Here is a 15,035-nt window from a genome sequence, read left to right as displayed (position 1 = left end):
GAGTTTATTATTTGTCGTTTTGTGTCGAAATAGCACATCTCACGAGGGGGTTTATTGAACAATTTCGTATTCATGAGATTAAAATTTCTTGCAAATTCTACTTCGCGTGCCATTTTCTCGTTTTACGCGGAGCACCTCTCCGCGGCCATTGAGCTCTATTCTCGGCAAATAGTCCAATGATTCGTTCACCCACAAACACACAATGCCAAAATATCACAAATCTCTAATCTATAACCCCAAAATAAAAGATTATTTTGGTGGATATGTTTTCCCTTCAAAATTGTTAATAAACAACATGGATAGTCACCTTGGAATTTTTACATCACATCTCTCTCTTTTGAGAGCTGGTGAAATTAAATATTTTAATTTTTCTTGGGGTTTTTCTTAAACTCGGTTTTCAAGTGTTGGTGACATTTAAAGACTTAGCATTAAAGAGTAAGAAAATCACTTTCCGCCATCTTAGATGCGACGCCATCTTGAGATTTTCCTCAAAACACAAAGGTAGGTTTTTCTCAGGATCTACTGGATGGATTTTGATGGGGTCAAAAGCAAATGAAAGAGGAAATACCAATGCAGATTTTGATGTACCAGAATTTTGAATTTCCATCCTGGGGCTGAGAAAAGTGAAAAAATGTGACTTTTGTTCAGATATTTTTGACGTTTTTCCACTTTTCTCAGCCCCAGAATGGAAATTCAAAATTCTGGTACATCAAAATCTGCACGGGTATGTCCTCTTTCATTTGCTTTTTACCCCATCAAAATCCGTCCAGTAGATCCTGAGAAAAACCTACCTTTGTGTTTTAGGGCAGTTCTGCGGAAAAGTCGGAAAATCACAAGATGGCGTCGCACCTAAAATGGCGAAAAGTGATTTTCTTACACTTCAATAACTAGGCTACAAATGTAACCATCATCGGATATCCAAGTTTAAGAAAAACCCTAAAAAATTTCAACATTAAAATTGTGTAAATTCTAACAGATTTCCCAAGAGACCCCCCTTAAGTCACATATTCTACAAGTTTCTATGAATCAATCGTAACACTTTAATAGCTCTTTAGTTTAGAATAATATGGATTTTCCTAATAGATACAAAAGTGTTTGATTGGAAATTATACGCAAAGAGAAAAGATTTATGAATGTGAACACAATGATTTTTTTATAATTATTTTTTTACAAGATTTATTGCCTATTTATCTGATTTGGCTGTCCACAAGCTTGACAAATTTTTATGTGCTGCAATGCCAATGTTAACAATTGGAAACTAATATTATAATTAAAATCTATGCAATTTCTCTACCCTTAAGAAATATTATTTTATTAATTATTAAAGAAAAATTACGTTAAAAAAATATTAAAGCTTCAGTCAAAATTTATTGATTTTAATTTGCTACAACTCAACTGTCTGGATATTTTAAATTTTAAATTTAATTGTCGTTTTGGGAATATATTGACATTCCATTTTATTTAATTACAATTTTCCATTGGGAATTTTGTAGTATTTATTTTTCCATGTAGGTATACTTATTGATTTTTAAACCACTTTGTACGATATAGGGTGAAATGCTTTTAATGTGACCACCTTTAGTTAATGGCTAATTTGTATTTTCTTCTTCTTAAAAAAATACATAATATATAATTCTTAGGTCTTATAGACAGAAAACTTAGAGAAGATAAAAGCGTCTTAATTCTATTAGAAAACTATTTTGTTTTATTTCAAAGTTCTAAAAGTGGTCTAAAGCTATATCAAAAACTTTTTCTACTGCTTTAAATTTAAGTCGAGAAAACGCTTGGAACGTAGTTAAATTTTATCGATACTCCCCTAAAATACATAAATTACATATAATATATAGGTATATGTGCTTTCAAATGTACACGTATTTTTCATCTCTCGTTAAAAGTGAGGGGGAAAGACATTTTCGGAAGAAGAAAAAATTATCATGCGCGTATAATTTGGGAATTCAACATTTCCCACATTTCCTCATGGGTCCTTTTTGTGAGATACCTCAGCCGTAATAAGAAATAGCTTTTCCTCCGAATGCCAGCATCATGGGATTTGAATGTGCGAATTTCGCTAAACATAAAAGATTCTACCATTATCAATGTTTATAGAAAGTGTTGTGCAATGTGATGATTTTGCACATGAGAGCAATCCCAGAGGATTTATAGTGGATACATCCGAGGATGGGGAATCCTTTGGAGGATATGTGATTGTTTCGTTCTTCAGTTGAGTTTAAATGTGAAAGTGTTACTTTTTTTTGTTGTTATTGTTTTGAAAGCTAAACAGGGGAGGAGTACCTTGAGGGTGTGTCGCCTGCAAGAGAGTCAATACAGCCAAGACTCAAAATGCCAGGCGGAAGACGTGGTTTGGTAGCTCCGCAGAATACATTTTTGGAGAATATCATCAGGAGATCCAATTCCCAGCGTAAGTGCTACAGCAATTTCTTTAGTTAGCACACCCAACGAAGATGAAAATAGCTCTCATCTCCTTGAGGGTATTTACACACAATTAATACTTGAATCAAGTGTCTCTTCCCCCCTTGGGCCCCCTAAAGCACCACATTGTGCATGATGAGAGAGCTTTCTCACACCAGTATCTCTGTCATGGTGAAAGGTTACCCTACTCGCGCAATATTGTACACGAGCTTTCCCAAGAGTCATCGTGCATTGCAGCATAAATTATGGATGTATGTGTGTGTATGTTTGTACAGGAATAACAGTACCAAAGTACCACTTTTTTTTGCAACAAAGTAGTATGATGTGTATAAATAAAAATTTTAATATTTTATTTTCACCCCTAAAACTCTTTCAAAGTTTGCCGCAGTTCATTGAACCATTTTAAGTACTCATTACGTCAACAAATTTGTTTCTCCCTTTTTCCCTCTTGTGGCTTTTATTGTATAAAATTTGAGCTTTTTTTTTCTATATAGCTCTCTTGGCTATAATGCCCAAATATTTACAATAAAAACCATTTTATTTTTATATGCCGCTTCTTTATTCATTAACATTATTCTGCCATTGCAGCAGAAAATACTAATCTGTTTAATTGTTTGCTTTGCAATGTTGCTCATCAAACGAAATAATCAAAATTAAATTATGAAATTTAATTTTATGTATTGAGAGCAGAAAAATAATATTTTTTTCCACAGAAGGTGTTAAAAAGTTAGTACAGGAGATGAGTTATGAATAAAAGATAATACTGGAGAGGTAGAATTTTTTGTTCTCTTGTATTTGGGTTGTGGTATAGATTAAAGTCCGAAATAACCTAAATAGAAAAATATATTTGGCAATATTAGACAAAACCGCGAGTATTAAAACCCACATATGGATTAAAGTTTATTGAGATATATCCATTTTTTTTTTAATAATTCCCTTACCATTAAATATTTCATACCTCTGTCATTCAGCTATGCACAAAACAGTGATAATAGTGCTTGTAATATGAAAGTATAATTAAAAATATATGAGAACTCTTTCATTCAAGAGATAATCAACACGGGACAGCTCATTCAAAAATTTAAAATGCATTTTGTAAAATTTATTTTAACGATAGGTAAGGTATACCTATGTACTTCTAAACTTTACTGGAATAATACATAAAATATTAAAATATAATCATAATAAATTCATTGTAAAAGTTACTATAAATCTCATTGCTATTACGGATAATGTCTTTGTTGGTATCTTGTAACGATTTCTATTAAATCAAGTGGTATTAGTACATAATTTTCAATTTAAGCTTTAAAATATGGTACGGAAAACCAATTCATATCAATTTATCATTTTTAGTTGATCCCATAATAATTATTTTTAATTAGGTAATTCCTGAAATAAATTCCGCTTTAGATACTGATTATGGCACAAAATTGATCGAGAGCTGTGATATAATTCACAATTTATCATGAGAGAATTTTCCCCAATCCAAACTTAAATCGGATAATCTAACCATATTGGGTAAAATAAATTTGAATTTGAAGCATAAAAAGACGAACGAACTTTCCCAACAATTGTATTAAGTCTCTCTGTTACAAAAAATCAGGTTCTTGCTCTTTTTTATTTTAGAAAACTCCCTCCATGGTATAATCGCGTGTGTGCGGATGTTTAATGAAAATAAGGGTGCTTCTTGTCTCCTATTTACATCCATTTTCGTGATTTTCTATATGAATATATATTTAGTATAAACAGTGGAAAATCCCTAAAGCACAACTCGAGTTGTATTATTACTGCAATATGCTAAGGCGCGTGTGGACTTTTATTTTATATGTCGCCCAACAGTAATTTTCATTGCCTCTTTGCAAAATCCCAAAATTCAAGGGGCAAACAGCTGTGAGGCGCTCATACATAAATTAGCTTAAATTAGGAAAATATTGCCTGGAAATTAATGAGAATATTTGATGTGTTATAAATACGTAATGCGTGATTTTATAAAGTCTTTGAATAAAGGTGTGAATTCTGAGAATTTGGGACACTGTCAGTATAGGAAATATAAAATATTATCTTTTGATCTGACGATAAAAATGTAAATATTTTGAGAATTTGCAAAATACATAACATCAAGTAACACCTCAGCTATTCACCCCTTGGCAAAAACCACAGTGAAAATTGCTAAAAGAGCTCCTGCTTCATCTCTACTTTACCACTTTTTCCACAAATTTCCCACCGTATCGTCCCCAGGAGCAAAGTTTTTGCTTGGAAAAGCTCTGTGAATATACCTTTAGTATTACCATCTTTCAGACTCGCAGTGATGTCTAGAAATGTAAATATTTGAAATATATATGTACATACATATAGCAAAGTACATAACATACCTTCATCGTACGGGTGTATGTAAGTACTTGGGAAAAAATTGTATTTGTACGGTTTCACGCAAGAGTAGTAGTTAAAGCCGATTCAGTTTGTTACATGGCGCAAATAAAAATATAGGAAATAGTTCGTGTTTTACATAAACTAAAATACTTTTATTTAAAAAAAATGAGAATTTAAAAATATTTTGCTGTTTCCGAAAACCAATAAAAAACGAACAATGAGAATATCAATCAAATGTGTTGAAAAAAACTATCAAGTTTGATTGAAGTAGTCATAAAAATACCACATCCTGTTGAAATATAAATTAATTATGATTCTCTCCAGCTTCGTCCTACATAAGTCATAAAGCAATAAATTGAATTTACGAACCAATTTCAACTCCTATTTCGTAATTGACTGAATATCATAATGCATTCCAAATTTATGCATTCCGAATTATCTCATATTCTATATCATTTATTTAGTAAATGTGATGAAATAATAATATTTACATACACCTGCATAAACGCAATATTGTCCGCTTAAAATTATATACTGTAATGTAAAAATACAATCAGCCTCAAGTGAGTTAGCAGCTGTGACGTATAGTAATTTCAGGAATTACACCTAATTTATTCCGCTGTGGCGGGAAATTTTGTATTGTGTTACATAAATATTTTCTACTGTAAATAGCATTTAGCGTCGAGAATTGGGATTAAAGCCGATTGAGTGAGGATATATTTGGGGTTGGGGAATTCAGCACGGCGAGGAATCCCTCTGACAAAAGTTACGCAAGCAGATGACATATCTCATGCAATTGAATGAAATTATATTGCGGCTAACATGCCAAAAGGTGTCCGCAGGGACGAGGTAATTGGGAATGAAACCTTCAAAATGCAATTCCTCATACCAATTCACATTGATATTGTGTGACACTATCAATTTATAATATCACGATTACCTATACTATTGTGCAAACCTACTATCTAGGATACCTACTTAACAGCACAACTTGCTACAATCGTACCAAATTGATTAGAATAGGTTATTGCGGTTATCGCATTTAAATTTAGTTTCAGTGTTATCAAGATAGGATTTCTTAAGCCGATATGTGATATCCCTTTATAGGGATTTGAATTAGAAAATTCGTATAGAGTATAGAAGGTATGATGTATAATAGTTATATTCTATCCCTTATTTAATCTTTAATATTGACTGAAAATTTCTGTTACATATATACGAATATGTACGTATATAATACCTAAAACTTTAATGAAATTGAAATACCTACATATGGATAGTTGCTGAAAATATAAAGTTTTCTTGCTTTTGTAATTTAGGATCATGTAAAATTTTTATTTATCTTTAATTTTTTTAGAGAGAAGAATTTTAATTTGAATCTCTCAAGCTTTAAAGACACAAACTACAAATACCAAAAATAACATTAAAAAATTAAACATTTTATTAATCTCTGCAAGAAAGTTGTTGTCTATATAAGTAGAGAAATACATATGACGTAGCCTTATATTCTCTATGTATCTTTAGAAAATTTCCGGGCACGTAAATATAAATTTGTTAACTTCAAAGTTATGCTGATAATATAATAAGATCCAGTGTTTTGAAAGCCTTGTATATAAAATTTTATATAATTCGTTTTATATCCTAGGTCCTGAATTTTCTGAAATAATATACAATTTTCAACAATGCCAATACTACACATTCGGCATTTCTGTATTAAGAGCTAGTTTTTGGCGTTTTGGGGTCATCTTGATGAATTTTATAGGAGAAGAGTGATAGTAAACCTCAAACTGAACAATATGCTTTTATTTTCTGAAGCTTAGTTTTCACTATAGCATAAATTTAATTTTCTTTTTATTATCTAAAAATATTGCTATGTTAATAGTCTTTCTAATATCTTTGTATCAAATTCATAAATTCTAATCTGTATATGAGAAACTAATATATGGCAAAGAGCAGCAGATTTATGCTTAATGTATTTTCATGAATTTTCCAACATTTTTTTTTTGTTTTTTGTACTTTATTTTAAATACTCCTTCGATTTTCCAGAAAACATTTATTTAAAAAGTTATGTACTTTCATTATAAAAGGTAAGAGATAATAAAATTTGAGGGGGAGTAAGTCTAATTATCAAAATTAGGAATACTCGATAACTGTCGTAGAGAAACTTTTGTAGAGAAAAGCAAGTTTATGTTATTTACGAGGTAAATTGTCGCTTCGCTCCAATTTACCTCGCCCCGCTTCGCGGGGATTTGTTGCGCTTCGCGCAAGTTTTAAAAAGAGAAAAATTGTGATGAAGCATGCACTTATCAATATAAAAAAAAATGTAAAGGGAAGAAGTGAATTTCACACAACATTTATGGCGCCAGATTCAAAAAGTAGCCAAAAAAGCATGAATTTTATATGGGGGCTATGTGAAGGGGGGCTCTGGGGGGAAAATGAATGTCGTTGGTAAAAACCGCCTGGTATCAGGAGTCTCTGTACCAAATTTCATCACGATCGGACCAACGGTGTAGAAATGCATAGCTGAACAGGAACGAAATTTTAGAGAGACCTTTCTTTATTATATAGATGGGCCACGCAATAACCTCCAACAGATATTTCAAAGGGAAAAAGTGAATTTCACACACCATTTATGGCGCCAATTTCAAAAAGTAGTCAAAAAAAACATGAATTTTATATGGGGGCTATGTGAAGGGGGGCTCTGGGGGGAAAATGAATGTCGTTGGTAAAAACCGCCTGGTATCAGTAGTCTCTGTACCAAATTTCATCGCGATCGGACCAACGGTGTAGAAATGCATAGATGAACAGACACCATATTTTAGAGAGACCTTTCTTTATTATATAGATAATTTTGCCTGAAATAAGCTTCATAGCAGGGAGACTACAACATAAATTTTTCCCAAAATTCACCTACTTCACTCCCTATCTTACATTCACTGATACATGCATAGTATAGAATGAGGTTCGAGGGATGAGAAATTAATACGAATCATTGAAGATTTCAATGACGATGTGTAAGTAATGTGAGACCATCGGTCTCATTGAACATTGTCTTTGGGGACAAGAGGAGAGTCACAGGAATGCCATGGTGTATGTATTATTGAGACAACGCCCAGGAGAACAATTCTTGTCCTCGGTGAATTTATTTGCCTTGAAGTCTGTATCTCGCAGAGACCTCATTGAACGCTTGTTCACCACCAGCAATTTCACCCAGTACTGGGGTGTTCTCAATTGTGTCTACGAAGGACGAGCTCCCTAAAGAAATATGGGATACTTCCCCAACAAGCAATAAATTGGATAATTATGAGAGGGCGAAAATAATGAATGACGATTTGAAGAGGATAATTCTTTATTTGACGGAGCGTGCTTTTTTGCCATTTCTCTTGGCTCCCTCTTCAACATTATGGTGTATCCCCAGCAAAAAGATTATAAGTGGAAGGGACCTTTTCAATATTGATTCATATTACTTTTTTTTTCTGCTGAATTGCTTTGGTTAAGAGAACTTTGAAGCTAAATTTTGTATATAACGTACGCATATATGTATATGTTATTTATGTATCAGTATTATGTAGTGTGCAATGCATATATTTATCATATCATATGTAGGATCTGCCCACATATAGAATACGATGTGAGGAATATGCCAGTTTTAATGTCACAAAATACTGAGAAATTTATCTCGACAGAGAAACTAATTCATTTTGTGGGCCATCCAACATGCACAAACATCTACTTTAGCGCAAGCATAAACATTTTGACAGACAGTCTAATAAAAATTTAAGAGAAGCTTAAAAAGGAGCAAATTTTTACGTAATCTAAAAAACGACAAAAATCAAAACACAAACTAATTTATTGTTCACTGTGAAAAACAGAATTTATACAAAAGTGTTAAAGAAAATATTTGTCTGCATTAAACATTATAATTTATCCAAAACTGATATAAAACTCACTGAGGGTGTAAAAGAAAAACGATTAATAATCCTTGGAAGCCTAGACCTTCCTTTTTATTGATTCTAAATAATGAAAAAACACTGGCCGAGCCACAAGAAATAAAAAAAATTCTGTAAATCAATATAAAATATTGTGTTGTCAAACAAACCTGCCTTGATTGCAAATAATGTGGAAAAGAAAGTGATTTATTGTGATTTTTTTCCTGTAATTTATCATTAATATTAGTTCCATATTAGTCACGAGAGTGAATAGACGCATCTAGTTTTCTCTCTGATATTATATTAATTTTGAGCTTATTGGAAAGATAGAAAGGAGATTTTTTCGATTTTTTATAATCAGAACAATTTTTCAACATCTGTGGAGTGATTAAAATCAACATTTAAAAAGGTGTGAAGTGATTTTCACGGATTTTCTTTTTTGAAGAGACTTGAATTTTTCCTTTGTTAAGTGAGACAAATTTTTTCATCTGAAAGAGTGAAAAGGACAGTGAGATGGCGGCAGCGCCGATTGGCGCGGGCCGAAAAAGAACGATGAATTTGATAACGGAATCAGAATTCCCTCCATTGGACTCTGGTGGTCAGAAGAGTAAGAGGAATAGAAACATTTTTGTGTTTGGGAGAGGAGAAGAGAGTGAAAGCCCTCGATATTTGGTTGTTGAGAGAAGTGATGATGGTGAGAGTATGAAAGCGCTCTCCGTGTTCAAGGTGAAGAGAGAGATCAGCAAGTTAGTGGGGAAGGTGAAGCGTTTGCAACCGCTGTTGCAGGGTAAATCGCTACTTATTGAGATTGCGTCGGAGGAGCAAGCGGATAAGCTACTCAAATTGAAGAATTTGGCTGGAAAACCAGTTAAAATTTCATGGCACCCATCAATGAACAAGAGCAAGGGGATAATTGCGTGCTACGATTGGACGTATATTCCTCTCGAAGAGCTAAAAGAGGAGCTTAAAGCATTCAATGTCTCTGATGTTAAAGCAATCAAGAGGAAAGTTGAGGGAGGAAAGATGATCGACACAGGCACATTTATTGTGACCTTCGATTCGCCGAAGTTGCCAGAATCCATTGACGCGTTTTATTACCCTCTCAAGGTGAAAACCTTCATACCCAACCCAGCTAGATGCTTCAAATGCCAGAAGTACGGGCATTTTGTGGATAAATGTCGTATGGCAAAGAAGATTTGTGCAAAGTGCTTGCATAACGAGCACGAAGGAGAATGTGTACATCAACATGTGTGTGCGAACTGTGGGGAGGATCATCTCTCGTGGTCCAGGAAATGCACAGTTTTCAAGCAAGAATTTTCTATTATGAAGATAAAGGTCACACAGAAGATCTCATATTTTGCGGCTAAACAGGAGTACATGAGGACTCGGAGCATGGATTTATCTTTTGCTGAAACCGTGGCAAAATCGAAGGCTACAAAGTTGAGGAAGCAAATTAGTGGAGCTGGGAAGACTGTCTTTCCTGGTTATGAACAAGACAAGCCAGAGTCTGCCGGAGTCAACGGGGTGGGACTTCCCTCCATAGAGTTCGTAGAGTCATTGAGAATGGATAGAATGGAAACTGATGAAGCACAACCTGGATCATCAAAGGATGGACAGCCTTCGAGTGTCTCCTTAGGAGGCACATCTTTGGGTGCTAAGGCTGACCTTAGCACCGGTAACATCTCAAAAAGCCCTTCTACAGGGACAGTAATCAAAAATGCCTTGAATACTTTAATTGAAGAAGATATTTAAATTTCTTAAATTTCACACTAAAAATGTAGTAGCTATAGTTGAATGAATTTTTAAAGGGACATAATTGGATTTTTGGAGACAAAAAAACAAGATTTGTCCCAGGAGTAATGGAATTTGAATTTATGAAAGTGAAGTTATAGCTAAACTTGGTTGTAGTTTACAATTATTTAGTAGCTGCATTTCTTCATTTAATCACTAATTTTCTTTAAAAAAAAATTGTCAAAGTTTTTTATATTTTTTTTTTAATTAGACATATCATAGTTTATTTGTATTTGGTTCCCCTAATGGGTGACAAAGTTTTTTCTTTATTTGGGAAGTATCTCTTTTATTGTAATTTATAAAAAAAAAAATTTGTAATTTATTATACACTCTATGGCTACGGCCCCTGTGTAATTCTTATTCTTAAAATATATATATATCATTAATATTCCCCTAACGTCAAAAGACAAGAATAAATTTATTATAAATTACGTAAGGAAAACAAAGAAAGTATCAAGTATATGAACTTAATGTTAATGTTAAATGAAAAAAAAAAAGGTCTCAAATGAATGTCGCGAAATTGTGGAAATTTTCAAGTACTTGCGCTGGGTAATTATACTGGGGTGCAAGAAAATTGAGGAAAAATGCTAAATTTCGTGCACTTGATTGCACTTTTTAAATTGGATTCACTTTTGCTGAGTCCCATGAATTGCCCTTGACAGATGTTACAAGGAAAATAAATGGGGTGGATTTTAATGCAATTTCCCCCATTTCGTAAATGTGCATCCATGGTGGGTGGCACGGTGGCACTGTGTTACCGCGCTCCGCTCTCACCAGATGAGTTTGTTCGATAAAGGGGTTACCTCCACTTTGTGCCTCAATGAAAAATTTTTCTTTCCGTGTGGAAAGTGAAGTGAATTCTACTCTGATTTAATGAGCTTCATGGGGATTTCGTGCGCCACAGTCATATAAAAGAGAAGCATGAAAAAATTTATACAACATTCAAAGGAATTCATATCCCTTATAGTACTGCGCGAATTGTTGCTATAGGTTAAAAAAAAATTTACACAACTGTGGATAGTTTTGTGGGGAAAAAGAAATGGAGAGTTGCTAATTAAATTGCATGTTTTATTTCAAATTCAGTAGGTATTATACTGCTCTGTAGACTGAAATGTTTTTCCGCACATCACTTGATGGGAAAGAAAGTTTGATGAAATTATTCTTGAAACTCGATATATTTTTCCGAGCGTCCGTTCTTCAAATGATCAAATTAGGACATTTTTGCCTTCTGGGGAATTTTTTTATAAGAAAATATACCCAGTGTTTCTTCGTCCATCTCTCATTTTTTTTCGGAAGCTCCATGGAAAAATAAGAAGTTGAGGACTGTTACTCATTTTTAGTTAATTTTTGCTTTTTTATAAATTAAAAATAGCAAAAGTATTTTTTCTTTACCTATATATAACACTCAATATATTTCACAATGTGTGGTTTCAAAGAGCTTTCGGAAAAATAAATAGACATTTCACATTTTTGGTAAATATTTGATTGCCATCGGCTTAATATTGAATTGTAGCACTCAAACATCACCAAGTTTACCAAACATTGACCTATCTTTTGAATGGGATGCTCCTGAAATTTGGGTTATCTTCATGCGTTGTCAGCATTATCGAAAAGTTGCTGGATGGAACATACATAGTAGTGGGTGATCACCGCATCATCCCTCGGCAAACAATCTGTGGATGGGTTCGGGGGCGATTAATGGGTGGAATGTGGCAAAAACAAACACGTGCTCTTTAGATACCTACATATATAGTTGATGGTGGGATATTTAGTTGACTGTGAGAACTCAGCACCACGATGAGCTTGAAAGTTCTCAATAAGGGAAGAAAGGGTGGTAAGAGAAATGTCGTAATGGTTGAAATTGGCTTCCGCAAAAAGGCATATTCTCACCCCCAGCCCCATGGTTAATTTTCACCGTGTATGGAGATTTATTGTTGTACCAAAATTAGCCTGACTGAAAGCAATTATATTTGCTGGTAACACAAAATGGATTTTGAGTTGGAGCGACGTGCGAAAGTATATAATAAACGAGGGGAGGATGAGTTTGAGTGAGTAAAAGAAAATCTAATTATCCCCGTCTTCTAATATGGTTCCGGTGACATTTTCACAATATATTCATAATAATAATTTTCTTCGTCGCACATACACACTCCCAACTAAATTATCGACATGATAACGACAACAATTTCCTTAGAATGTCGCAATTGTCTCTCCCAATTCCGCTTTAGCTGAGGAAGAGCTTGTTGCCTTTACCTTGTTTATTGCACGAGCACACATTTCCCATGTGACCTTTTGAACCACCCACAGAGGAGACATGACTATGTAGCAATATTTTGCATTATTAATATTAATAATCATTTCACTATACATACTTATAAAACCCCCATTTTGTTCATCTCTTCCGCAGCCGATAGCTCCTTCCTCCTGGCAAATGCTCAAATTGTGGACTTTCCAATAGTCTACTGCAATGAATCATTTTGCAAAATTAGTGGCTACAATCGGGCGGAAGTCATGCAAAAATCATGCCGGTAAGTTGTTCTCGTATAAATTTCACCTCCATAAATCCTTTTCTAATTACTTGCTAATATATTAAATAGGTCATATGTATACATAAAGTATGTATAATGGAAAGAAAGCTTTTCATTCACTTTATTGAGCAGATTGTTAAAGTTTGGAAGAAAACGTAATTTTCATGTTAAGGAGAATGGCTTCTTAATACATATTGTGATTTTGTTTTATTCGGCTAATTAACGTCAAGTTAAATAATTTGATATGTTTTTCTATATAAACACGTTACTTATGTAAGTAGGTATCACTTTCTATATTTTACAAAAAAAAAACATGCCGAGTATGCTTATGTATACTTTCCTCATATCCTCTTGAGGGCATTAAGAGATTTTCTGGGATTATGAAGAATAGTAGTTTATATGTGTTAAAAGCTGTAATATATTATATACATCACTATATAGACATCAGTACATCTCTTCATATTACTCTGAAAAAAAAAATGCTAATCAATTTTTAGAGTCCCGCAAATTGGACCTTAAGGCATCGTCATACAAGAAACTTTGCATTTTTGCTCATACTGTGCTAGTAATTTAGGTCAGAAGGGACAGTTTTTTTAGTCAACTTTTACTGCACATTCGTGTATACATAATGTGAACTTTCTACATTGTTGCAGTACATTTGCGTCATCCATTATTCGATTTTTAACAGCACCCTTGTTGTTCTTATACCCCACATTGAATGGTTTGTTGGCCTTACATGACCTTATGTGAAATTTTTTTTCGTATTTTTAGCTGTGGTTTCATGTATGGTGAATTGACGGATAAGGAGACTGTGGCTAGATTGGAGTATTCGCTGGAGAATCAGCAGCACGACCAATTCGAAGTGTTGCTTTACAAGAAAAACAGTGAGTATCGCTTGTTCGTTAAAAGAAAAAAAGCTAAACAATTTTATTTTGTGTTAATTTAGTTCCATTTTAAAGCTATTGAAGTAGACAGTGCGGTAGATTAATTAGAATATCATATAGAGATATGTATAGTACATATAGCAGATTTTGCACGGTGGTGGTTGGTGCTGAAGGCCATGAAATTTGTCAAAATAAAACGATAACATGAATAATTTCACAATTAGCTGACACACAAATTTGTAGGACAAGTTATTTATTGTTGAAAATAGCAAAACACACACTATGGTAGCTAAAGTGACTTTTCAATTATTAATTTTTCACACAACAATGTGCAACATGGTAGAATGTTTGTCTTGGCATTATGCCAAATTGCCGTTGGAAATATAGGTTTGAAATCTTTCTCCACGTTGTCCACTAAGTGGTGAATTTTTAAAGCATATCAAAATCTCATTTTTGCTAATAACCATCTTCAATAGACTTTCCATCTTCAAGAGGTTTCTGAGTAATTACATAAGGGAACCTTAAATCATTAGAATTTCTTTTTTCTTCGAAAGAAATAATATGTATACAGAGGTAGACGAAAAGAAAATCAGAAGCATACTAAACATGCTTCCCTGTCCCTTTTTGGAATAAAAAGGAAGATGAGAAAAGGAATCTCAGCCTACAACATACAATCGTTAAGGATGTCGTGAGCACACAGGAAGACGTGCAACATGGGTACCATTGCATGAAAAAGATTGAACATCATATAAAGGTTCTTTTTTGCGTTTATTTATATACAAAGGAAAACACGAAAGAACATGAGAGAAAGTAAATTTTATCCACGTTTTCGTGGGTATTGGATTCACGAGCACCCCATACACAGCCCACTCTCACTATTTCCCCTTTTTTGATAGGATCTTCTTCATATACGCTCCTTCATATTCATGTTGATATGGAATCTTGCTCTTTTAAGCATCAACAGCTCCAGGGGTATTTTGCTATAATAACGTACAAATATTTATGATGGGTTCCGACACTATGCCATCCCCTATGTAGACGCCTTTTGTACATAAACTATCATCGGGAGAGACAGGGCTGACAATTTCCTTCATATAAAATCA

At 33.6% G+C, this 15,035-nt stretch overlaps 1 protein-coding gene and 1 long non-coding RNA gene across 6 annotated transcripts in view; one reads left to right on the top strand and one right to left on the bottom strand.

Moving 5' to 3' along the window:
• Nucleotides 1-15,035, top strand: part of LOC129794990 (potassium voltage-gated channel protein eag) — a 44,409-nt gene that overhangs the window by 7,770 nt on the left and 21,604 nt on the right. For 4 of the 5 annotated variants that reach the window (XM_055836012.1, XM_055835995.1, XM_055835986.1 and 1 more), the window contains exons 2-4: nucleotides 2,107-2,419; nucleotides 12,928-13,048; nucleotides 13,820-13,932. In XM_055836012.1, the coding sequence (XP_055691987.1) occupies nucleotides 2,341-2,419; nucleotides 12,928-13,048; nucleotides 13,820-13,932 (313 nt within the window). In that variant the 5' untranslated portion in view covers nucleotides 2,107-2,340. The remainder of the gene's footprint in view (nucleotides 1-2,106; nucleotides 2,420-12,927; nucleotides 13,049-13,819; nucleotides 13,933-15,035) is intronic. The other variant, XM_055836004.1, reaches the window with a different exon arrangement.
• Nucleotides 11,865-13,161, bottom strand: LOC129795237 (uncharacterized). The gene is made up of 3 exons (XR_008751103.1): nucleotides 12,893-13,161; nucleotides 12,262-12,809; nucleotides 11,865-12,193 (listed from the first exon to the last, which is right to left on the bottom strand). It is a non-coding gene; the product is annotated as an uncharacterized LOC129795237 (long non-coding RNA).

This window comes from Lutzomyia longipalpis, chromosome 1, assembly GCF_024334085.1.
Source record: "Lutzomyia longipalpis isolate SR_M1_2022 chromosome 1, ASM2433408v1".
NCBI lineage: Eukaryota > Metazoa > Arthropoda > Insecta > Diptera > Psychodidae > Lutzomyia > Lutzomyia longipalpis.
The sequence above is the reverse complement of the archived record's forward strand: the minus strand, read 5'-3'. Positions and strand labels throughout refer to the sequence as shown.